This window comes from Vidua macroura, chromosome 5 (genome assembly GCF_024509145.1).
Source record: "Vidua macroura isolate BioBank_ID:100142 chromosome 5, ASM2450914v1, whole genome shotgun sequence".
NCBI lineage: Eukaryota > Metazoa > Chordata > Aves > Passeriformes > Viduidae > Vidua > Vidua macroura.
In genome coordinates this window covers 66,785,699-66,811,831 of record NC_071575.1, presented here as the reverse complement: position 1 = coordinate 66,811,831, position 26,133 = coordinate 66,785,699, and the positions used below count along the sequence as shown (strand labels likewise).

Genomic DNA, 26,133 nt, shown 5'->3' with positions numbered 1-26,133 from the left:
CTGGTTTGGCTACGAGGAGAGGAATGTGGAGAGAGCACTGCGTTGGCTACTCCTCCGCCTCCACATGCTGAACAACTCCTTGCAGGAGTCCATCCCACTTGGCTGGGAGACTACAACCTGAGCAGTCTTCCCACCATGCCACTGCAAACACGCTGCGCTGCATTACAGCCTGAGTACCAGTTCCACCTGGATGGTGCCACTCTGGTTACAAAAACCAATCAAAATGATACAAAACCCAACCAAGCAAATTCCTTTGTAGCAAGAAAGTACCAGGCTGACAACCCAGGACAGGGCTTTGTCCTCCTGGTGTTGAGTCAGAGAAACAGAGCAATGGAATAAAGAACGGAAGCTCTTCTGTGTCACTAATTCCTATAATCTAAATACAAATGAGAGAGAAGAGGCTGCTCTGTGTGGTCACATTTCATGCACGACTCAAGTTGCAAATGTCACCATTAATTTTAAGGTCCCAGATCTACTTCCTTTCTTTTTCTTGCAACTGCTCCTTCCAGGAAACAGGCAGAACTTAGGGCATTTAGGGGCTCCTGGCTGCTGGTCGCTCCCAGCATGTGTTTCTGACGCCTCTCCGGCTGCCAGAGCCCTGGTGGGGGAAGAAGGGCACTACCCCCAGCTCCTGCTGCTGGAATATCTCCCAGTGTATTCTCGACTTTGGGAATTCACTCTGCTAGATCTCATGTGACTGTTTACATGCTTAATATTAAGCAGATGCTTAGATGTTCTGTTGACCTGGAGCTGCACAATGACATGAGCTGCTTTACTCAGTGTTTGTTTTAACAAATGCACCTATACAGACAGGCACCATTGTACTGGTGTGGCTGTGTTCATATCAGGGTAAATAAGGAGAGAAACTGCATGCAAAATTCCTCTAATAAAAGTACATATATTCATACACAGATAGGCATGGGAAACAGGTGAAACTGGATCACAGCTGAGTGATCAGCAGAACACACTACTACCAGCAACACATCAAATCAGTCTGGGCAGAGAGATGGTTTCCATCAGTGATACCATACTTACAGTGCAAACAAGACATTGCTTTTAGTCAGAACATCTTTCAGAGCCATACACTCACTGTGTGCAGTAACCATCCAGTAATGCAAAGACACCAGGAGTGCTGAATGCACTGATAGGATGCAGCACAGTCCCTTGAACTCTCACATTAGGATTCCAAAGTAAGAAAAAAAAGGCTCCTGTGCCAAAAAGACTGATGGGCTTTCATCCAGTGGTGGTAAACCTCTGGTTCTGTGCCATTGCTTTCAGTTGCACTACTGAATATTTATTTACAAAGAAGCATGTGAGTACAAAATCTGGTGCTCATCTCCGGGCTCTGAGTGAAACACGGGGACAAGGCAAAGCCCCTTTCACACACGAGGGCCGCCAGCACTACAGCTGAGGCACCGGAGCCGCACAGTCCCAGGGGTCACAAGGTGCCAGAACAGAGGGAAGGGGAAAAAAAAAAAAAAACCGCTAGGAGCCGAGGGCAAACACATCCTCAAAAACGCATACCAGGACCCGGAATGTCTCGCTGAAAGGAAGCAGCAGCCTCCGGCTTGGTGCCCACTGCCTCTCTCTTGCGTGTTCCCCAGCTACCAAGCGCAGCGAGCCCCGCATAGCAGCGGGGGCAGCACCCGGCTCAGCCCGGCTCGGCACTGCACAGCCCGACTCAGCCCGGCCCGTTTCGTGGCTCACCTGCGCGGATCGTGCACCTCCACCGAGAACTTCTTCTCGCGGAAATAGAGGTTCTCCAGCTGCCTCCATTGAAAGATCTGCAAGGAGAAGAAGGAAATGAGGCGCCTCCGCGCGCTCCCTCGCCCAGCCCTGCCCGCCGCTTGCTCCCGGCGCTGCGGCGGGAATGCCCCGCTGCGCTGCGCTCCGCCCCGGCCCCGCGTCCCGCCCGCGCCCCCCGCCCCGCACCCGCGGGGCAGCCCCGGGGGCGGGCGGCGGCCTCCGTCCCTCCCTCCCTCCCGCCCGCCGGGCCCCCGCTGCCCGCGGCGGGTTCGGTGCTCGGGGCAGGCGGGAAAGGGCGACAGTTTCACTTTGCGGGACCAAATATGTTGAAGACACACACAAACTCCGGGCAAACCGGGATTCGACTACATTTTCCTTGGAGGGCTGGCACCTGGGGTGGTGCATCGGTCTCTGGCACAGCAGACTCTCCCCGGTGTAAAGGAGGTGAGACCCTCGCTCCACCCAAGTCCTAATACCCAGCTCTGCTTTTATCCCGCGTAGAACTGGCACGAGCATGACCCGAGTGGAGTTTATCTGTCCCAGGTGCTGTCAGACTCGTGGTGGCGATGCCCAAAGCTCCGGGCGCTCCCGGCGGTACAAACCACGGCAATAAGCAGGTCATATCTCAACCTCTGTTTTACAGGCTGCCCTGCCGGGATGTCTCAGAGCAGCACTGGGACAAAGCCAACACTACCACCAAGGGGGAAACTGAGGCACGAAGCTTTTCATGGGAGTGAAATGCGGCGTGCCCTCGCCCCTGAGTCAGCCTGGGCCAGCCCTGGAGGGCTCAGCGTGCTCCTGGGCAGTGGGATGCGCTTACACGGCCCCTGTGCCCACACTCCTCCCGTGGAATAACGCCCATCTCCCACGCAGGAGGGCGTACCGACCTCAGGAGCAGTGCAAAGGACGCGGTGACAGCAAAATAGTGCCAGCTCCGCAAACTATCACACCATCACCACTGCGGGCAGCTCCACCACTGCCTTTTCCTTACAAATGAGTAAGCTAAAATCCAAACCCTGGCTCCCAGGCTGCTAATTCACAGGGAGGAGGCAGCCTCCAGCCCTCTTGGCATCTCGGACTTCGTCTCCCCTGCATTGCCCCTGGCAAGCAGCAGAGATGAGGAACGTAGACTCACTGCTGGGGAACACAGGCAGCAGCGCTTTCCCTGATTTACACTCCCTCTCCCACTCCAAGTAGCTGCTGTGGAGTTCCTGTCCTACCCCCGAGGAAGGCGCTGGCTCCTGACACGCCGAGATAAGCCTCGGCTGCCAGTGTCAGCGCTCTGGAGATAAGTAAACAGGAGGCATAATTTGATTTGCACTGATATAGCTGCTGGTGGAGCTGAAATCTTGAGAATAAAACAAACCTCAGGGAGGACCCAAAATTTTCTCCTTGATGGTATTTCAGGGTCAGCAAAATTGAAAATATTTGTTAAAGTTTCCAAGCAAGATTTTTTTTTTTCCCTCTATTTTTTTTTCCTTTCTGTAACAGGGTGCTTCTTGGAAGGAATGGTAGGGATTAAGAAGGGCACTAAGCTACCCCATATTCTTGGGCTGTCCACATTGCCGAGGGGGTAGGGGAAGAAGGGAGCCAGGAGAGATGGGAAGTCTGAAAGGCAGAGTTACACTGCCCTTAGGGGATTATTTTATTCCTCCATTGGAAATATTAATTGCTGCATAAAACTTGTAAACACCAAATGAAGCACAGAAACACCCATTATTTTACCCACCGAGGGAGGACAGACACAGGGTGAAAGGGTTAAGCTGGGAGCTGAAGTCTGACTCCTCTTTAAGTGTCTGGCTTCAAAGGCATGAAAAGGAAGTTTGGGGCCTAAACTCCCACAGACAACAACTGGGGTCAAGCTGAAAACATCCCTCTGTGCTTCCAGATGCCCATCTGCAAGGCGGGGAGGACAACGCGGCTGTGCTTCATGGCATGTGCAGAGGACGTGTTTGGGAGGAGTTCAGACATGTGGAACACATAAGAGTCTAAAACGCCAGCAGATCACACCCTTCAGAAAATACCCCTCTGTCCCCAGGTCCCCCGTTGTCATTTATGACTAAACTTCGGCGTGGCGCAGAAGGAATTTGAAACTTTTCTGAGCTGCTGGCAGCTGCTCTATTTGGATGCTGTCCTGCCCATCCTCCTCCTCTGTCTCTGCCAGACTGTCCCCTGTTCTCAGATCCTTTTGTATTTTACCCTCTCTGCTACCAAATCTCACAGTGCTGTTTGCTAAGGGAAGCTCTGTTTCTCGTTTCTCTTCGATGATTAACTCCAACTGTCCAAACACACAGGGCTCTGGGGAAGCTGTTCAGATGCCCAAATGCAGGAATGTAGTGCCCTTTTCCATGCCCCAGGGTTCTCTGCCTGGCCCCTGGCTGCTGCTCTGGGTGGGAGGGAGCCTGACATAGGTCCGGTGCTGTATCTGCCAGCCCCACGCAGATGTCTTGGATCACCAGCAGTGCCTAAAACAGCATTAGACACCTACGTTTTGGGCACTGGAGCAGCTCCCCAGATTGATGCATTTTTATATTTAGTTTTGTTGTTTTCCTTGGCAGAAGGAGGCAAATCCAGACTCTTGGGAGGGAGGGGGTGGAAGTGACCCCACAACCTAAGTTTGTGTCTTTTATTCCTTAGCTCTGCTCTCCTGAACATACATGTGTGTTTTACCATTGCTGTAGCTGTGCTCCATTTGCTCCCCAGGTATTATTCTACAGTGTCCCACTCCTTTTTCCCACATTGATCTGAGAGGTCTCCCCCTTCCTATACAAAAGGAATCCAATCTGCAAAAATGTGTATACCCAGAGGAAAGTATCCACTTTCCTGTTAGCCAATCACAATCCCTTCAGAGAAACAAAGCCAAAGGTGCCCCTTCAGCCAGACCTCCTAATGTAAGCAAGCTGTTCTCTTCACCAGTTGCCCACCATATGCATGGTCTCAAATTGATGTTGTTAATGCAGTGACAGATGCACAAGGTGCCATTAGTAGGTCTTCCTAAATGGAAGCATAATTTTTACCCGTCAAGATCCTTTCACCACGCTGGTGCTTGCAACCTTCACTGGGGAATAGAGCCTCAGCAGGGAGCTGGTCGTAATTTCAACAGGATCTTGTGGAAATGCAATGACAACAGATGCATGCTGGTTTTGGGGCTGGTTTGAGTCAAAGCATCCACATTCATGGCAGGTTTGCCTCTCCCTGCACTGAGCTTGGATCTGGCTTTGGGTTATTTGGCTTATGATTGTCTTTGGTTAATTTCCTGGGCTGAATCCAATGCCTGCACATGTAGGTGGGACAATTTGTATTGGTTTTACTGGGATTGCATCAGAGGTGCAATGACCCTTTGACAGAGTCAGCAGGGACTGGGACAGCATCTCCCACACTGGAAATGGGGCTTAGGAGAAAGTCAAACATTAACACAAGCTTAGAGCACAGTTCTCCTGCCCTTGAGTAGCTGCCTTCACTCAGTGCCCGCAGACAAGGGGACAATTAGTGGTGCTGCAGAGGGCCAAGTCTGTGATGTGGTGGTTTGCCTGCTGGGTTCTCTTCTGAGGTCAGCAGCTCGTTTTGGATCATGCAGCACTGGGCAGCTTTCAGATGGGAACAATTTTTGGTAGTGGCCATCATTACAGGCTGCACATGAGATGATTTAATCTTCAACAGATACTTAAGGAAGTATCCATGAGACTGGCTTTTGAGCACAGCTGCACACTCACACATGCATGTGAAAGAGGCTAGTAAAAGAAGAGAAAATAATTACCCTTATTGCCTCCTCCTCCAAGGGGCCTGTCCCCACCATGATCTCTGTTTCATCATGCCAATCTAACTGGAATTGACACTATCACTTGAATTTGAAAAACTGCTTATCAACCTGTGAACATTCAAGGGAATAACTGTTCCCCATCAGACCACATGCACTGTTTAAAATGTGTTGTGGTGGGTGGGGAGGCCATGATGGGGAAACCAGGGCCAGAAATGGCTTCTACAAAGCTGGCAGCTTAGAAGAGGAGCCAGGAGAGAGATCCGAGTGCTGCATGGTGTGCTGTGAAGAATTCAGGTGCAAGCTACAGGAATTTTCTCACTGGAAACCCCTTCCAAGAGGCTGGCAAGCTTGTCAGGCACCAGATGTTTGTGACTAGTTACAAAGAGCTGCAGTCAAAACCCTTCAGACACAATCTTCTTTTGTGAGCACACTTGTGGTTTGCTGGCTGGTCCTTAATTAAGCTGAGCCTGGAGGAGAGGAGGCCCAGGGTCTGCATCCATTTCAGCCATTTGAGTCTGAAGGATATTTTACCATTTTTATTGACCATGCAGCTGATACTGAGGGGTTTGCACATGCCAGGAGGTAGGGTCAGCGTCAGAGTGTTTGAAAAATGCTGGAGGTTCCTGATAAAGAAGGGAATGTCTTTTGTGAACGAAATATCAGGGATTGCTTCTGGCTTGGTCACTCATAGCCTAGGTGACCTGGACTTTTGGAGAGGTGTGGGGACCTGAGTTAGTGCTAGGCACTGGGCTATGCTCTCTCCCTTTGTGCTCAGGGAGCCTTGCCAGAGTATTCAGTGGAAGTACCGTGCCATTTATTTGGGAACCCCTGGCAGTAATGAGGCTGTTGCTTGCTCTGTGTTGCCCTTCAGCTCAGGCACAGGACAGAGAGGGTTGCTGAAGGCCAGCACTGGAGGTTGGTGCACAGTGCTCTCTGGACTATGGCACTTAGAGAAACATGCCCAAATGATACCTTTTGGAATAATTCCAAATCCTGAGGTTGGGGTATGGGGTTCCTGATACTGTTTTCTGCCTGCTGTGCCCAGAAGACCCAGACTCGGTACTGAACTGGGGAACATGCATTATGGCTGGGCATGCTGTGGGGACACAATGTGAACCATTTTGCATTTGGTCTCTTAGGAAACAAAAATAATCTCATTTTCTTTCTCTTTTCAGTGTGTTGAATCACCTGAGATGAGGCACAGGCTGAATGCAACACTCTCAAGGGTTCCAGATAGCATTCTTGGTGGCTGTTCAGACTCAAATTGTCTGCAGAAATCTATAGAGGATCTACCTGCTGTTAGCTCTGTTTTATGACCCAAAGGGGATTTACAAAGAAGATGGAGACAGATTTTGCTCAGAGGTGCTCAGTGAAAGCATAAGAGGCAATAGACACAGGCTGCAGGGTTGCAGCAAGGGGAATTATTAGAAGATATATAAATTAAAACTCCAAGTCCCAAAACAATCAGTGCAGGTGGTCAAACACTAGGGTCATGAATAACCAGATCAAACTCTGAAGGTGGCCCAACTTTTAGCAGGAGGTTGGACTAGAGACCTTCAGAGGATCCGTATTTTTCTTTGATTCTAAAGATTAATAAATGACCAACTGTAATTGCTCTTGGACTTGCTGACCTATATGGCATCTCCCAGTCCTTCAAGTCTTGCCACTTCCAGATGATTAATGCCTTGTTAAATCACTGTATGCAGAAGGAATAATAATCCCTCCAAATGCATGGACTACCACCCGGACTGGATACTCTGAATGGCTTCTAGGAAAGGCAGGGAAATAATGTGGAACATTTCTAACAGCCCCAATGCAACCCTTTCCTTTGCCTACACTATGGGCAAGAGCCAGCATGGATGACATCCCAATACTAAAACTGGTATTAAACAATGGAACTAAAACAATGACAGTATTTTCACACAGCTTGCATGACTGAAGCCACAAGCTCCCAAGTCTTTTGTCCTGCAGTTTAAAGACAAAACAAACATAACAAAAAAAAATTCCTCCTTGGAAATGTAATTTCCTCCACTGAACAAACCAGCAAGCTAAATTGTAGGAGCTGAGTTATGCAGGAGGTCAGAGTGGAGGTTGTGAGCGGTCCCTTTTTGGCCTTAAACTCTATGGAAATCACAGCTCCAGCGAAGTCAATGGCAGTTTTGTCCCAGTGATTTCAGTGGGACCATGGTTTCCGGGCATGGATTTGTGTGCTGCCTCAAGCCAACCCTGCTCCCATCAATCATACCTCTGTCAGACTAGTTAGAGTGAAGGAGGAAGGACTTGGTTCAGGCAGAACAGCACCATCTTAGCTCAAACAAATGGGCTCTTGTTTCAGGGACAGATTTACCAAGAGACTTCCGTGGGCTGTCACCTGTGAATTAATGTGACCCACTGCTGAGAGTGCCCCTGGGTCATGAGATGGGGATGCCACTGCACCATAACTTAGTCCTCCATCCTGCCACACTTCCATTCATTCCTTTATTTTTATTAGTTTGGGGTATTTTTTTTTCTTTCACTTCTCAAAACAAGAAAAAAAAAAAGATTTCCTGAGTGATTTGATGTGGGAAAAGCCCTACCAATGATCTTCCCAGAGGCTTGCTGTCCTCCCTTCCCTCATGGAATGAGAGAATGGCTTGGCTAAGTGGGACTTTCAGTGGTCTGTCAGCAATCCCAACTCACTATCTAATTACTTCTTTGCCTCAGGCTTCAGGCCTCTTTTTTTGCCAAACAGAAAAACAATTTCTGGTCCAATTTGAGATCCCTTTTGCTGTGTGCTGTTCTTGTGGGACCACACCACCCCAGCAATCATTTCTGGCTTGACCAAACACAAATTGCATCTAGGTCTATATAATAACCACTCTGCATTCATTTCCATTATGGAAACACAATTCCCTATTAAATTTCAAAGTGGCTTATTGGCTCAGAGAGACAGCAGAGCATCAGATCACAGAAGGAAGAGCTGTTATTTGGACAAAGCATTATTTGTCTAAATAATGCAACTTGATATTTGTGTCTGTAACTACACAGACTGGGAGATTAGACTTTGACTTTATATACAACCAAATCCACTTTCACTGCACATATATATCTGGTAGCTGCTGTTAGATTGTGCTTTGCTGTCACCATGCTATGTGTGTCTAAATCAATAGATCTACAAAGAACCTTTTTTCCCTGATTGGTTTAAGTTAAACTTTCTCCCTTTTATTCTCTGAAAGGACATCAAAGTAACTGGATCTTTCTGCATTGAAGAGCTCTCCTTTCTGGCACAATATACCATGTATTAGATAAAGGATGCCCAGTCTGTAGTCTATGAATCGGCTGTGGCAGCCTAGAAGGATTTATGCTGCCCACAAACCATTACTGCTACTCTCTCTCCTAAAGATCCTCATGTCTTCTCCAGTGGCTTGCTAAAGTACCTCTGTCTTGGAATCAAAATACAGGAATCACCATTCCCATGCTGCTGTGGTGATGCACAATAGTTTGTGTGACTGAAAATACTCCCATGATTCTGGATGTCTGTGCAGGGAGTGCCATGGCAGCAGCAATCCCACTCTCATGGTGATGGCTGCAGTGAACCTTCTGAGCCTCCTGCCCAGAGCACTGACCAAAGGTGCCTCACAGCCACAACCACAGAGTAATGGGACCCCTGCCTGGCTTCATCTGATGATAAAAGTGTCCAGGCCTTCAGAGCAGCCCTGGTGAGCTAAGAGACAGCATCTGAGCAGGGTGGGGTGTGGAGGAGCCTGCTACCACTTCAGAGCCAAGCGTAAGTGCTCAAGGAAGTTTCAATCTCTCTCCAGATCTCCACCCTAACTCCAGGGCTCTGAGGTCCAATTTGTTTCACTTTGTGCTGTTGGAGTGATTTGTCTTTGCATCTTGTTGAAGTTCCTGCTGTGTGCTGCAGAATCATTTAAGACTTGGCTGCTGCTTTTACACAGAATTAATCTTTAAGACCTGAATATGACAAAGGACTTAGAGAAGGGAGTTTTATTTTGATGGGACTACTCCTATATTTAATGGTAGCCATGGTCTTGACTTGGCTAGATCATGGGATGAACGTCATGTTCTAGCTTTTCTGAATGTAAATTCTCACAGGAAACTCTGGGAACTATATGTCTAATGGTATCACCACAGCACACTAAACTACCAGAATAGCGCTGGTTTCTTTATAAAACAGCAGTGCCTTAGACTGTGTATTAATGTTTGCAAGCATTGTAGTTGATAAAACTACTTATTTACCTACATAGTGGAAATTGAGCATGACTGCTGTATGATTCTAAAAAGTTCATTAACCTAGACAATTTACTCACCTGTCTGAAATCAGCCCTGTTTGGGAGACACACTGAAGCAAATTTTTACCAACTTTTATGAGGAGGAAAAAGTGGGGATGATGACCTTATACCTAATTGTTAATTCATCCTGGTTCAACCATGACAAACATGCAGTTGAACTCCTTCCAACTTGTTCTGAGCTGTGAAGCTCTTGTCTTGCTCCACAAAGTTACTGTGTAGGTTAATGGCTGTTTCTTTTTCTGGCTGCAGTGATTTATGCAGCCTGTATCCCTATCCAGCTCCTACAGCTTTGCTGTAGGATACTGATTGTGGGTCAGATGGTGAATGGGACTGGGGACTGATTGAGGTTAAGAGTGACCACTTTTTATGGATGGGTGGTTCTAAGCCAGTCTGATCCCTTCTCTGGAGCAGTTTCCTTCCCAACTGCACAGCTATACCAGGATGGCTGAGGAAGGGGCCCAGGGGAAAAAGTGAGCAGTGGGGGCAGGATTGTGATGGGGGAGGAGAGTGCTGAAGGCCACTTCAGCTGATACTGCTGCCAAAGAAATGTTCACTGAATCACAGCCCAGTGGCATGTCCAGCCAAATCCTGTGGAAGTTCTCAGTGTCAGGGACATAATTCTGCTTTCCAGCCCAGTGTGCTTTGATGTCATTTATTCAGCTCCCAGTGTGTTTGGCAGCTCTTTGGCACAGTGGTAAGGCATGGAGTAGTGGGTGCTGAAAGGGGAAGTGCCTTGTGCTGGATGGTAGAAACTCCAAACTGAGGGCAGACATCACCAAAAAAGGTCCTGGTGAGAACAAGGCCTCCTGTCTTATGGGGATGGAATAGGGCATTTCTGCAGGGAAAGGCTTTAAACTGTGTCTGCTTTTCAGTGCTTGCAGGTCTGGGTATTATGTTTTAAGAAAAGAAATTGGGTGAGCAACCTCTCTCTATGAGAAGGAACAGTGTGATAAGGAACCTCGCTTTGTATATGTCTCACTTCTTCCATGCTCCACATTTCCAAATACTAAACCAAGACTGAATTACTGCACTATAAAATGAGTTGAACCCACTGTGACCTGAAGACTGGTTCAGTTTACAGCCAAGTCCATAACCCAAGAAGCACAAGGGATCAGCAACGGGAAGAGAAATGAAAGCCAGAGCAGAAGGAGTCAGCAGGTAGTCCTTAACAGCCCGCTAATCACAGTGAATAATTTATTACAGCAGTGCCACTGAGACTCCACGAGCTTTTAAACCAGTATTTCCTGGAAATGGTTTCTGCTCGTTTTTTATCTTTTGTAAATTTGAAATCTTCTATCCCTGTCTGCAATGCAAAGATGTTTGCAAAGGTCCTAGGAAATGACGAGCCCAATGAAACACAAATCCAATACATTTTCTGACTTCACTTGGTTCTGGGTGCCCTAAAGAAAGTCCAGCCTGTTCTGAATACACCCTGTGGCTCAGCAGCAGGCCAGTGAGAGGAGCGAGACACATGCTCCATACCTCTGACAACAGAAACCAACTTCGTGTCAAATCAAACAACCTTCTTGAACATGAGCATTTATAACCCCTCTCAAAATCCTCTTTGAAAATAACCAACCCAATGTTAAAACCCTAGATGGAAAGTCACACTTTTAGTGCTATCTTCAATCCTTCTGAGCTCTTGGTCTCTATTGTATCATGTGGCAAGGAGCTGTGCAAGTGAATTGGGCTCCCGGTAACTAATCTGAATTTCATGTTTCTTTTGCCTTTTTGACTCTCCCTGTGTTTTGTGATCAGTTAGGACAGAGAGCAATTTGTCAGCTTCCTCCTCCCCATCATTCACTACTTTCTGTACATTTCACATCAATCCTTACTTTACGTTTTTTTAAGTTACTGGTCTGTCATTCCTTCACCACAGGAAACACAAGTTTAACCACTCCATCAATGCAATTACTGACTTGACAATGCTTCATTATGTCCTAAAGCAGAGAGGATCTATTTGTTCTGCAATAAAGCAGCTCTTAATTAGGCTATTGCTCCTCCTGTGTAAATATCCCATTTTGCCTCTGGAATTGGGAAAGTTCACTCTATCTCTTGTTGTTTGCAAAAGGCCAAGTGGCACCGGACAGCAATCTTTCACTTTCTGGACACAATTAACATGCTGATTACTTTGCTCATGCTTTCGACAAACAGGTGATTTTTCTCTGATCGGACACTTAAAACTACTGAATTTACTTGTGCTCTGCATTGCTTGGTAGGATGGGTACAACTCACCTCTTGTTTTTTTGTGTTTAAATGGGAAGTCAACCTGTTACTTTTGCTTTGGATTCATGACGACACTACAAACTAAAAATTAAATTCTTTGTCATGAGAACCCAGAGACTGTTGCAGAGACCTTATGGAAAGGGACAGAGCATTCTCACAGCATGCTTCATTTACTCTCAGAGAAAGGGTAATGCTGAGAAGGAATGGCAGAAACTGGGGGCTGTCACAAGGAATTTTTTTGTAAAGTTACATTAATGGCTGAATTTTGTGATGCCTCACATTTTATCTTATTTCTAAAAACCTTTATTCCCTTTGGGTTCTCTTCAGTAATCAGATAATGTAAGCAGTGATAATGTTTATGAGTCTGAGAAAAAAGACTCACTTTAAGTTTCATTGCCACTAGCTTTCTATAGAAGAAAATGAGATAACACTATGTGGATGTATCTCTTACAAAGCAACTAAACATTACCAGACTGTCCTTTAAGGTAATTTTATTTTTCGTGATAAGTTAAACATTTTCTCTATCTTTTTATCTGTCATATGGAAGTCCTTTGGTTGACTTTGTTAATCATTCACTCTTCAGCTTGGAGTTAATTGTTTACTAACTGTTAAGCTGTTTGCACTAAAAAATGCCTTTGGGCTCTTAAATCAGTGGGAATATCTCACTAGAACAACAGAGATATGCTTGGTGCTACTACTTGGGTGTGCAGATCTCACAGCTCCAGGCTATGCTGCTCTTTGTGTACAGGTCTCTGCGGATGGAGTGGAGTCGCATCCCTGTGTTAAAATGGACACACACCACACTCACAGACAAATGCTCACATAGGGCTGCTGCAGTGTCTTGGCTTTCTTCCCAGTTGCTCTTGAAATTCAAGAAAAAAACCCTCTAATGACCCTTCTCTGAAAATGATGGGTTTGGTCTTTTCACAAGAAACTGTTTGTAGAAGCTAAGTTTAACATAGAGGGAAATGGATTCTGTCCACCCTGGAAGTTGTGAGCTGCTTCTACACAAATGACACTGGTTCTGCAAGCCCAGCTTCCAGAATGCCTCAATATATGGTTGGCAGGACAGCAGCCATCATTCCACACTTGATACTCTCTTCTTCTTGTTCAGCTGGAGTGTAGGATTTTGTGTAGTAAACCAAAACTTTTGCAATTATTTCATACCCAAGAATGTACAGCTAGCAGATTATAACTCATAGGGACCAAAATTGCACTAGAACAGGCAACATTCAAGGGGAAGCCTTTGACAGGGCTTGCTGAGTCTGTGAGCTAGCCCTCAACTGACAGAAGAAAACGGATGACCCTCAGAGTCACGGCTTTGGGTAGATTCAGGGCTTCCACAAAATTCAAGCATAGGCAGGAAGGAACATAAAAATAGAAACACAGAGACACATTAGTCTCTGCAGTCTAGGTACAACTGCATTCCAGTTTAATAGCCCTGCATTCCCATCTGAACCACACAGGATAGGTGCCAGATACCCATCTTAGCTGCATCCCCAGTAATGCTGGAAAACTTGATGCCTGAGTGAGAACAGTGCAAGCAGGATGAGGTTCTGGCCCTGCGTCAGCCTCAATTCCCCTCTCCAGTCTCATCTAACTTGCTGACAAACCTGGTTAGTTTTCTAGAGACACATGGCTGATTTACTCCAGCAATTTAATGAAATCATGGTTTTGAGTGACTGCTAATGGGATCGCCCGAGATAGGTTCAGCTGCTTAGTGTGTGTTACAGTTTTACTCACAAGCACAAGAAACATGGAAATCTATCTAGGATGACATTTAGGAAAACATTACAATCTCCCTCATAAGACAAACAAGGTTTTTATATGCACTTAATATAAATGTCTTGATTTCAGCTGGTTTCTTGCTAAAATTTTCTGCTTGTGTTTTTTCCAGGGAGACTTATTTTTCCATTGTAAGTTTTCAGTTTGTTTCTGGCATCGGCAGTGTGCAGGAAAAAATTATTAAAGATCAGAAAAGCCATAATCACTTTCCCCTCCCCCACTAATTTTACTTTGCAGAAAGTTCAGTAGAGTTTACCCCTCCCATTTGCACAGCAAACACTTGAACTAGCACATGCTGGTGCAGTGAAATGAATCAGATACTGTGGCAGGCTGCTCTCAGATACCAGGGTTATCGAGTGCAATTTTACAATCTAATTAGCAAGAGCATTAAACACTACGCCTCACTGAGGCAGTTGATCTGCTCTCGCCAGAGGGGTTTTACCACCTGTGTAGGGTAAGAAGTCTTTTTACTTGCTCCACAGAAGGTAAAATCACTCCATGGAGAAATAACGAAGCCTCAGCCACTCTGTCCAAGTCCCATGCCTGATTTAGGCTGTTCATTTTGGAATAGCTCTGCCAACATATGGGGTTTGCAAGCATCATGTAGCAGAGAAATGCTCATCTCGGCTTTGTTTTCACTGCTGTGGTCTCTGGATTGTGGCAATGGACAGATCTGAGCCTGGAAATTCCTGCTTTCCCTTCCCACCCAACCTTTCCTCACAGATAAATGACCACTTCTGCTACAGTTCTTAGTAGTTTATACATAAGGTTTATACAACCCATTGTTTTGGGTCTGCTGGATTTCATACATGATTTACTGAGACCAAAAAAAACCCAAATTCCCAATAAAGAGAAAGCCAGCACCCTATTGTTTTAGGATTACACTTGGAGAAGAAGGATCGAGGTGCCTAAAGCCCCTGATTTGAGGTGCAGTGAGAGTGCTAGAGGTCGGCTAGTGAGGACACAGAGAGGCTGGTGAAGATTTTATCAAGCTCCAAAACCAATGCTACAGAGTAGATAACCCTGAACAGCTGAGAATAGAAAGTAGACAAGCTGAGAAAGGAGGCTTGACCCTTCTGGTGGAAATGTGTCTCCTCTCATGCAGTTAGAGCACCTGACCTCTCTTCTTCCTTCTGATGCTCTCCACTGACCCCCTCCTTCCAAGAGGGCTGACATTTATTGCTATAACATGTGAAAGGCTGAGTCCTGTCATGGCAGGGCACTCATTTCTTCCAAAGAAATGTTTGTATTCCTAAGACTGACTTCTGAAGGCATCTTTTAAGTACATGTCTTCCCTGGGGGGTTGGCACTACTGGAGGTATGTGGGTGCAAACACCTAGCCTAGGCATGTTTTCAACTACCATGTGTGAGGATGGCTTGCCCTGCAGGTAATGATTGATCCCAAATAGATGTGTCCTTTAGTCTTTGTGAAGACCTCCTTACTCTCCTTGTCCTTTCTTTTAATGAATAGAAGTCCCATTAATAGCCTTCAGTGAATAAAAGGCTAATTGATGCACCTATTGTCTCTTGCTGCCTTCGTAGCAGTTCAGTTTTCTACCAAAACCTTGATTCTAGTTCATTTTAATAGAAGATGCTCTCTGTGAGCACCAGGCAGTGTCCAACTTGAATGTGACCAGAGAAGGTGAAAGAAGAATTGGTACAGGGACAATGAAAAGACAAATGCAGAACTTAATTCACTGTGGAAGCTTTTGCATCCACAGAAGAGCAGCCTAGTTGCTCCAAATCATCCAGTTCTGCAGCCTGCAAGCCAGCCTGAAGTCTTGCCTCCTGATGTCTCCACAGGTTTGCAGTGCAACAAACACTGTTGCTAGCAGGCTCTACGTTCCCACCTGCAGGACATGTGCTCAGGGATAAGGTCTTTTATATTAGATGACATTCTAGGTGGGAAAATCAGAACACATGGATCCCCCTCATAGGCTGAGCTCAAGAATCAAAACTTCCCATGCCTTTTTTTTATGCATGTGTTGATAGTCAGCTTTCCCTGCTACCTTGACATTAACTCTTCAGTTAGGAAAACCATTGCTTATCAAATGTAATGCTGGTCCTGAGAAAATCATGCAATTTTCTTTTTGTAATAAATGGAAGCAGTTTTCCTGTCTCTTCATCCCTTTCTCTCTCAGATAATTTATAGCTTGACAATACAATATCAAGGGTTGGCTGAGCACCCCCAGTCCACCATTGCCAGTGAATGGAAGGCCTCCAGCACCTGAGAGGATCAGTCCTTGAGTTCCCATCTATGTCTTATGAATCACACAAAAAAGAAATGTAAATTGCAAGATTAAGTGACACTTATTTCCTCCAAACCCAACAACTTTTAATAAATTATGAGTTACTTTTGTCCATTAATTCTTTGCAGACATTGAGACAAGTTTGGGAGAAAACAAACATCCTTCAAAAATCACATGAATCAATGCCAGCATTTGGTGTACATCACACCCTTGACTCAAGCTGTGACATGTGTGGCAAGCCCAGACCTTGGTAGAAAAGTAAACACTTACCTTTCTTGGTTTCACTTTGTCATGGTAGTCATATTGAAAAATCCCCTTGTAGCTAAGTCCTAACCACCATGGAATTCCCTGTTTGTCCTGAAAGAGAAAACAGGGGGAGTTATATTGAATACGATGGGGAAATGCTGGAGATTTCCTGTGTTGTTCAGGATGAAGATTTGTTTCTAAGTAATATCTTTGAATGGGTGTTAAATTTCCCCCTGCTGAGTTCCAGCAAGTCACAAAGTTCCATAGTGTTTAGAAGAGATCTGTTTCATTTTTGGCCATGACATATAAAACAATTTAAAATACCTCACATGTGATCAAGTTACTCAAAATGCTGTCAGGGGTGCTGAGGAGGTTTGACATGGGTCCCTTGTGCAGTGGTGCATCTTCTTTCTCTTCCCTGTAAATTATTCAGTCTGAATACTCAGAGATTGGAGAGGAAGGAAAGCAAATCACCCAGCTGACTTGAATTATGTGGAGGGATTTTAGCATTAGTCTTGAAAATGCAGCAGTAATGGGATCTGAGAGCTACCAAGTGATAAGGTCTGACAGGCTCGGACCCAACTGCTTTGTGTCTGAGTGTGCAATAAAATGTCCTTATGGAGTAATGGCTGATATCTGATCCCAGTCTCTGCAATTTACTGAGCTGAAGTCCTCAATGAAATTACATCTGTTCTGTTAATGTGATAGAGAATGGCAGGGTAAAACATAGCAAAACCAAACCCCCACATCAGGCAGAAGCAAACCCTATTATGTGCAATATTTGCTGCCTCATTGCTGCTCACTGCTGCTTATTGACCATGGGGAGCTCACTGGAATAGCTCTCAAGTCTTTGCAGGATTGAATGCCCAGTCCACTTCACTAGATTTTTCTTGATTTAGAGTAGTCCAAGAGATCTGGATGCAAAGGGTACTGGAGAGATCCTGCCCTCTGAGAAAAGATGAGGCTAATGATTTTTGCAAAATAATAATAACTTTATTATTACATCCTATGAACAGGAATAGACTAGAAAAGCATCTCCTGAGACAGGTAGTCAGCTATTTGTGTTTTTATAGTACCCCGTTTACAAGATATTACAGATGTATGAAAAACCATATGATCCGTGTACAGAGATAATGATGAAACACATCAGAACTTCAGGGGTGATAAATGAGGGAATATGCTCTGGGGAATGTGGCTCTAGCTTTCTTTCTATATTTACTGATTTCTCTACTTAAAAAAAACCACTCAAACCTACACAGCTGGTCAGGCAGAGAAGTAATAACAATAATATGAGGCTGGAAATTTTGGTGATAAGTCATTAGACAAAAGAAATTAGAAACTTCATGAATAGCTGCATGAAGTCCACACAGAAGTGGAGAGCTGTTTGGTGATGAGAATGTGCTACCTATCTCTAGAGTATAAGACTGTTCTGGCATTAAAATGATGCACAATCTCTGTATCCATCTATATATCTCATGTCAGGGAAGCTACAGTATGCAGGTCATGGCTGGCCCTAAATAGGTGTTCATGGATCTGCCATCTGGGAGAGATCTGACCTTTTGGAGCTACAAAAAGGATTGTCTGTCAGAGATGTGTCTGGCTTGTCCCTGTGGTGGTGGTTCACTGGCATTGCCACACTGCTGACTGAGCTGAACACTCCAGCACAATAGGACTGCAAGGGTTTTATCTCCAAGAACAGGATTTTCCTCTTTGGAACTGTATTTACTAAACATGCACACACAGCTGAAATAAGTTTATCCTACCTCAGGAAGTGAAATGAGACTTTAGTAGCAGTGTATTGTATTCTGAGAGCAGGATGGCTGTTTGTACCTCTTTCCCTCCCTCTCCAACAAGAGTTTAGTTCAGTGAAGGACCTTCTTGTAGCACGTACCTTTACTGCGTAATAATGCACTCCATATGTTGGGAGGGACTCTACAATGCTCATGTAACTGCAAAACAACACAGAAGAGAATAACACATCTGAGAAGCTGAGAGGATGATCCGAAAAAAACTTTGATAAATAATTATGCCAAGAAATACTTTAAAATTAAGCATTGCATGAGATGGGAAGCATAGTTATATATTGTATTTACAGTTCTGTAGAAATACTTCCTAATAAAACAAAGGTCACAAAGAAATCATTCTTATTTCACTTACTTCACAATTGCTTGACCTCTTGTCTGACCATTTAGTTTCTTGTAATGTTCAATGACTCGATCCTCACTGGAAAGGAAAAAAATTGGATGTTTTATATAATGGCATTATCATGACTAAAAATCTTGTCAAAAGCTGAAGAGATACTTCTGTTAACACAGCTACTGACTGATGGAATCAAAAGATGCCAAGCAAAACCATTAGATGAGGGGATTTGGTGCAGAGCAGGGTAAACAAAGGGGGAGTCACAGTCTGAGAATAAAAATGGTTTTGTTAGGGTTGGGTCTCTGGAAGAACCCTTTTGCCTCACAAACGTGGTACCTTCTTGTACACACTTTTCCCTTTCTGCATTCCTTTCCTTATCTACAAATGATGCCCACAATACTACACTGAAGGCAAACAGATTTGTGTTGGAGTTGCTCAAGATCTGCTTTATCCTAACTGCTATAACTTCTTGTCAAGCCCACCATGTCCTCTGAAAGACAGGCAGAAATGTCAGAAATTGGTGGCCAGTCATAACCCTAAGACTGACAGATTCCTCCTCACTGCAACTACATAACTGCAGGTGCACCATTGGAAGTACTCTGCAGAAATCTCTCTCACAGGGAGCTGAATTCCTAGTGTACACAGAGTCAACAATAACAGCAGTGACAGGGGATATTTCCAGGGCACTCAAACTTGAGTTTCTTTACTCTTAAAGTATTCATGTGCCTTTGCTTACTTTTGAGTTATACTAACTTGCATTCCCCCAGGCAACTCCTGGCTATGCACTGGGAGCTGGCATGAGCTGGGGCCCATTTCCAACAGCTCCTTGGAGACTAAGATAATTTTATGTTTTAGGAAGACACGAACCATGTCATCATGTGTTCCAAGGTGAACCATTCCACACCAGTGGGCCTCTGTGTCAGACAACAATCCTGAGTGTGTGCCAATAAGCAGTAGAGATGGAGCATCCAAGAGAGATCAATATGACATAAATGACAGGTTGAGAGACACATGTAAGTTCACTTTTAAAGAATTTAATTCATTCTTCTCCAGTGAATGGGCAGCAGAGCTATTTGATGTATACAATCAGCTGTGCTAGCAAGGCCACAGCATGGCAAAGTATAGGCCAAGGATCCAGTGGACACAGGACCTGCTCTGCTACACTAGCATGACAGAACACTGAAGCCCTCAGGTTTAAAACCAATTTTTTGCTCTTTATTTTGTATTTATTTTTGATTCCCAAGGGAATCTGTTGAGTCCCCTGGAGATACTGTACAGAGCTTGCCAGACCAAGAGGAGGGAAACCTAAACTACCTTCCCCACCTGGCCTAGCATGAGCTTCCATCTGAGTCGTGTGTCTATCCCATGCCATCACGCTGCAGATGGTTTAGGGCAATGTGAACTGGCATTCCTCCCTCCCTGCATTTCCTGGATCCAACAGGACCCCCTAATGGGGCCTTTCAGTTGTCCACCATGTGGTAATCCTTTCCCAGGCAGAACTGAAGCCAGTTGTATTGCTAGGCAGTGTGAAGGACCCCAGCAGGGTGGGATGATGGTAGATGACCTCACCATGACTGCTCAGAGATGCCCACGGGGGCTTCTGTGGAGGACTGCAAAGTGTTTCACCAGCCTGGCTTAACATGACTGCATCTTCTCATTGCTGCCTTCCCCATTTGCACCCCTGTGCCTGAGAGGACTGAACCTCTTTTAGACAGAAGGCCAGAATCTCTGAAACCAAAACATCTTTTAGAAAGAAGAGAGAAGGGAAGCTGAGGATTGTGCAGCCCTAATAATGAAGAGAGAAAGGAGAACCAGAAACATCAGTGAAGGCAGCAAGGAACAATTCAGAGACAGTCTGTTGGATTGTCAGCAGGGCCAGCTTTTCCTTCACAAGCCTGTTGTTTATCTGAGAGGTTATTTAACTGCTTTCCTTACTCATTCACCAAGCGGCTTCCCCCATTCACCCCACAAAAATAAAAGAGCCCTTTTCAGAGCTGTTCCATCAGCAGGCCACAGCAGAAACAGGGTGCTGACTGAGCCAGTGACACATTACATGGGTAAAGGAATGGTCCAGCTCTCCCATCAAATCCCTCAGAATCATTTTAATGCTTAGAAAATTATCTGTAAGCTCTAAATTCTACAGCTATGAAACCATATTCAGCACACTGATCCAAGCAAGTACCACAGATGTTATGGGTGTGCACATGAAGGCAGAGCCTGGGTCTCCTGCCATGATTATCATAAACAGGATTACTTTTGGAGCAATAACTGAATTACATGAGTGTTCAGTGTTGGAACATCTCCAAAAAACATCATTCTTAATAAAAAAGATAGACAGAGAGGCCTTACAGCCCTTTAAAATTACATCTTAAAACCATGATTACATGTGGATGCAATTCCTCTGTCTCAGACAGGAACAAACCAGGAGTGACTTCTCAGAAAATAATGGAGTTTTTCCAGTGGAAAACACTCCTAGCTTTATTTTCCACTCTGTGTAGTTTATTGCACAGATCAAGCTCTCATATTGCTGCCATTCAAGGAAAAGGTAGATGTACCTGGACATGCTGATTACTTAATGTGATTCTGGATGTGCTCTGCTTTCTTACAAATTATTATTATAAAATAATTGATCCTAGACTGTACTCCTTGGGTAGGGAAGCCAATCAATGGCCCATTTCCTTCAAAAGGACAGATCAGATGTCAGGGAGCCTTCCTGAACAGCAGGACAAAGAGTTGTGTTTTTAACCCATGCTAGAAACATGGGATAGTCCAGGCTTTACCCAGTTCTTCTAAGCAAATGTAGGCAATGCTATACCCCCATTGTTCTGGTAGGGCACTGATGATTTTTCTTGGTAAAATGTTTTGTGGTCGACAGACGTTAAGTGCCAGGCAAGTATCACCTTTGTTTCTTCTTTATATATATAAAGAATATAAAGCCTGAAATATCAATCAAGCCATATTTAAGAGTGATCTGTGAGGGATCTGTGGCCTTTCACCTTCCTGCAGCACTGGCCTTTCCACTGGGGAAAGAAACATGTACTCCAGAGTACAATTCATCCAATCTATTTTGGACAGATTCCTTGGGAGGCGGTTACTGCTGCTTCTCTCTGCTGACAGCAAAGGGAGCTGAGGGCACCTAGCTCAGATAGCAATGTCCACGCTGGAAAAACATTCATGGTCACAACTATCTGTGTGACAGTCCCTCCTCTAACAATTCGCTGAACTTCCTTTTCCTTCCCACTGCCCTGTGCAAGAAGGATCATCCAGCACAGAGGTTGTTTTCTGCCTCCAGCTCTGGGTTGGAGGGTTAAGCCCAACACATGCCAGGGAAAACAAGCAAAATCATTCACAGGTCAGAAGGAGCATTAGCAGAGCCTATAAACATGCTCCCCTATCATTTCAGCTGTTCATCTCCAGGCAGCTGCCATGCTGCTATTGACAGCTGGGAGAGTGCTGGGACACTGCTGGGACCACCAGCTGACGTCTCCTCTCCCCCCAGCTCTGCCTTGTTGCTGTGTTGGTGACACAGAAACTCATTCACAGTACAGGGCTGGCAGAAGATGCTTAACTAATGTGGAGACAGAGACACAGAGGCTGCTGAAGCACTGCTGTCTGTTTGCCAGCTCATAAAACATTCCCCCCAAAGCTGCAGAAATTAATACATGGATGATATTCTGCAGCAGACAACTCTGATAAAGATCTTTAGAAGTAACAAGAAATCCCTCCTGTCCCAGCAGCTTATAGAACTGGACAGCAGACAACTTGCAAGCAAATGCAGGCCTTGAGTTTCTCATCATCAGATCCAGATTTCCAAAGTTAGTTGTTCCCTCCCTCTGTTCTCAGCACACTGAGCTGTTTTAAATAGCTGTCCCATTCAATGCTTTTTCTTAGTGTTATTCTGTTTCTAACCTGACTTTTCCATTTTGATTATATTATTGAACAAATAATGTCTTTATTTTCAGTTTTATGCCGTCCCTCTGAAGCCACCAGCACCTTTTAGGCCAAGGGACCAAGAGCTGGACCAGGGCCTCAGGTCTGTGTTGAACGAGAGAAAATCACTAAATAGTGATTTTCAGCTGACCTTTTCAGAGGTGGGTTTTCTGGCAACACTGATGCTTTGGGTTGCTAAAAACAAGCTTGCATTCAAAGTCTGTGGGAACCTGGGAGAAGTCTATTTTCCCCCTGGTCTGTTGAAAATCCCAATCTAGCATTTTGTGTTGTTGCACCTCATATTGGCCTTATTACTGACAGCTGAGTACTAGGCTGGCTTGTCAGGGAGGATCTGAAATGAGATAAAATGCAATGACAAGTGTCTAGAAAGGAGCATTGTGAGTTAACACATTTCTAAAGGTTCTCTCCAGTCTCTGTGATTGGTTTTCTGTTTGTTTCCATGCATGGCCAAGAGAAATCAGAATTCAGGACCTCAACTCCTGGACTGTGTGGGAGGAGACCAGAAGCTCAGCTTTCATTTAAATGAAATAGAAACATAAACAAACCCACCAAAAACCCCCTTTTTTCCTCCACCAGTAATCAGAGATGCCAAAAGATGCTTGAGAATAAGATGTGCAACTAATTATTCTGAACTTGGAGAAAGCTGCAAGAGATTACAGTGAAGGGAAAGGCCTACACCAAGGGTATGGAACCAGGAGACTCCATGAAGGTGGAATCAGAGGCGCAAACTGTGCTGATCTAAGAATCCAGGACTCATTCCACACGTGTTGCTACATTTGGTAGGTGCAACAGCTGATGTTTTTTAATGGTGTCTGATGGAAATGTATTATTTTACGAAGAACTTTTACAGCATCTTGCTGAAGGTATCACAGTATTTACTTGATTATCCATTTTATTATCTCTTAATACATTTCAGCTGATAAAAATATAGTAGAAAGTTCTTTTGTTTGTCTGTTTTAAACTAATTAGAGCCAATACCCATGCTGCCTTTAATGTTTTAAAAGTTTCTTTCCAGGGTTGGACATTCACATGTGAATGCTTGCACTCATGCTGAAGAACTGCAGAATAAAACTGATTGCTCACAGAAAAGGTGTGGATGAAATCTGCATCTGATACATAATCTGCATGTAATGTGAAGAAGTGAGAAACCAGTTTTAAAAATCTGCTCCCTTAGATCACTGAAGTTTGATCTGTAATTTTGAGGCTTTTTGTCTGATTCACCAACAGACGCTTCCTGAGAGCATTAAGTGTTTCAGAGGGTTTTTAGAAAAAAGCCATCATTAAAAAATAATGAACTACTAATGTTGAAGAGGTCTCTTAGACATGCTTACTGACATGAAATCACAAGGGAGTCACAGGACTGTAGCCTGTGATTTTATTACTCCATTGGCAACACCACCCCCCCAACCTGTGACCTGTTCTCAGTCACATGAGACCCCCCTCAAAATTAAGTACAGCTAAGTGCTGTACCTTGTGTATAAATGCAAATACTCATATTCTGAGCACAAGGATTTAACATAGCTCTTCTCGCTATGTGGCACTTTATTAAGACCTTAGGCCACATTGTTGCTGAAGGATCAGCTTTGCCTTCCCTGCCAATGCCTACTTGCTCCCACAACTCCTCTTGAGATGGCTTTCAGCTTGAGCTCCCAGTCTGTCAGTCAGCCAGGCCACCTGGAAATGTGCTGCTTTTGAGTGTGTGGAGTAGTTTTTGGAAAAAGAGATGCTCCTAAGGGGAAGACCATTCTTTTTCAATGAGATGGCAGTCTACATTTATAATTTTTCATGAAGATTTGATTTGGTTCTTAGAGAGAAATATCAGGAGATTTTGATGATCCACAGTTATTGTGCTGTTATTGTGTCAGTGATCCTAATTTCAGCTGGGGACTCTGAATCTCTCCTTATATTCTCAGAAAGGGATTAGGAGACCTCATTATGAGCTTGCCTATGACTTGACATTAGGTACAGTTAATTCCACTGTTGTAGCCATGCTAGAAGAGGATGACCTTTTTGGCAAAGAGAAGGACTGACATCATAGCCTACAAACTGATTTGTTTCCCCCTGCCATCCTCAGATGACCAAAATGCAGAAACTAGAAGAGTAGCAGATAAAGAGGCTCAATCCAACCCCCAGGCTTACAGCCTAATGCTTTAAAGGCAAACATTAAAGAGCAGAAAATGGAGTGAAAGTGTCTCCCTTTTAATGAATAGTCTTTCCCCAAATTCTTTCCTATTTGCACAGATAAAAGGGATATGCAGGGTGTCACAAAGAATCTATGTGTGTGGCATGTAAAATATAAGTGTGACCCTGCTCCTACCTTGAGCTTGTTTTTCAGCGCCATAAAGACAGAGCAAACAAGAATCCACCTCCAAACACTGAGTTCATATAAAAGGAGATGAGTTCAGCTGTGCCATATAGAGAGGATTTGCAAGACGAAACTGAATCATTCGACACAAGGCAGTGCAAAACATTGACATTTCCAGCTGGGAAAACTCTTTCACAAATGCAAAGTGCTGTGAAAGTAAATGGCACATTAGGCCTCTTGATTTCATCGGGACATTTGCACACTTACAGTGGATTTTTGGCCAGGCATTTGGCAGATGGGGAAACTGAGGCCCAGGATGGTAGCTCTACTTGTGTTAAGTCATGCAATGAGTCAGTGACAGACCCAGAGGCAGAGGGCAGGAATCTCTGCATCCCAGTTCCACTCGCAGACCACATTGCCAGAGCCAGGTCCTGCACAAGGCACTGTGGAGAGTGATACATTACCAGTAAGCGAGGGAAGGATGCTCCTTCAGCGCTGGTGTTGGAAGGGCTGGCAGCTTCTTTAATTCATTCCTTACAGCTTCATTGCTGAAAGAGAGTTCAAAAGGAGGATCAGGCTACAAGAAAACAACCACAATATTTGATATGACTTGACCTAGCTGGCAGGCTGCTATGGCTCTACATCTGTTCCTCCTTAACAAAAGGCACTGGGGTTTCCTTTTTCTCCTCTCTTTATTTGTTTTATGGCAGCCCAGTTAACTTTTCCCTCTATTATCAAAATTGGAGAGAAGCTCTCCCAGATGGTTATGTTGAAGCACTTCCTACCAGTGACTGGACACAAAAGCCACCATGTCACATGTCACTGAGCAGGGTGCCACGGACATGTTCATATAGGGGAAAAAACCAAGGGGGAGAGAAAGTGATGCTTTCAGCTGCAATTATACATCTTCATTTAATGCCTTACAAACGGATGCAAAAAGTAATAATTTGCTTTCTTCACATCACACGTTGTTCTTAACCAGTTGCCCAGTGACCTGTCCTTTGCATAACATCTTCACAGATATGACTCCACTTTGAATTTGGGTCCTGCTACACAAAAACTTCCTACACAACAACCCCACTAACATTCTTCTCCCTGCAACCTCCAGTGGTCACAATGGCCAGCTGGAGCAGCATCACTGTGCAGCAGAGAGCGGAGAGCTCATGAAATGGGAGGCAGATTCTCACAGATGAAACCGTGGGATTTTCTCCTACAAACCCCAAATGCCTCCCTTCCCACTTTTAAACACACATGGAATTGTGTGCATACAGGGAAAAAAAAAAGCCTCAAAGGCTTGGGAAGGAAGGCAGTGCTGCTATTAATTTTTAAAATTGTAGAAATACACAGCCAAGAGGGCCAGACAGGACACGGAGGAGTGCCAAAGAATTCATGTTTATTGGCTTACTTCGTTATAGCAAGTTTTTCTGCCTTCTT

The 26,133-nt window shown here is 44.8% G+C and overlaps 1 protein-coding gene across 5 annotated transcripts in view; it reads right to left on the bottom strand.

Annotated features, from left to right (window-relative positions):
- FRMD4A (FERM domain containing 4A) overlaps positions 1-26,133 on the bottom strand; it is a 77,591-nt gene that overhangs the window by 37,557 nt on the left and 13,901 nt on the right. For 3 of the 5 annotated variants that reach the window (XM_053977837.1, XM_053977838.1, XM_053977840.1), the window contains exons 4-8: positions 25,164-25,247; positions 18,462-18,527; positions 18,196-18,253; positions 16,329-16,415; positions 1,708-1,784 (exon numbers count right to left, since the gene is read on the bottom strand). In XM_053977837.1, the coding sequence (XP_053833812.1) occupies positions 1,708-1,784; positions 16,329-16,415; positions 18,196-18,253; positions 18,462-18,527; positions 25,164-25,247 (372 nt within the window). Of the gene's footprint in view, positions 1-1,707; positions 1,785-16,328; positions 16,416-16,628; positions 16,664-18,195; positions 18,254-18,461; positions 18,528-19,766; positions 19,877-25,163; positions 25,248-26,133 lie in introns of those variants that run through there. The other 2 variants (XM_053977839.1, XM_053977841.1) reach the window with 2 other exon arrangements.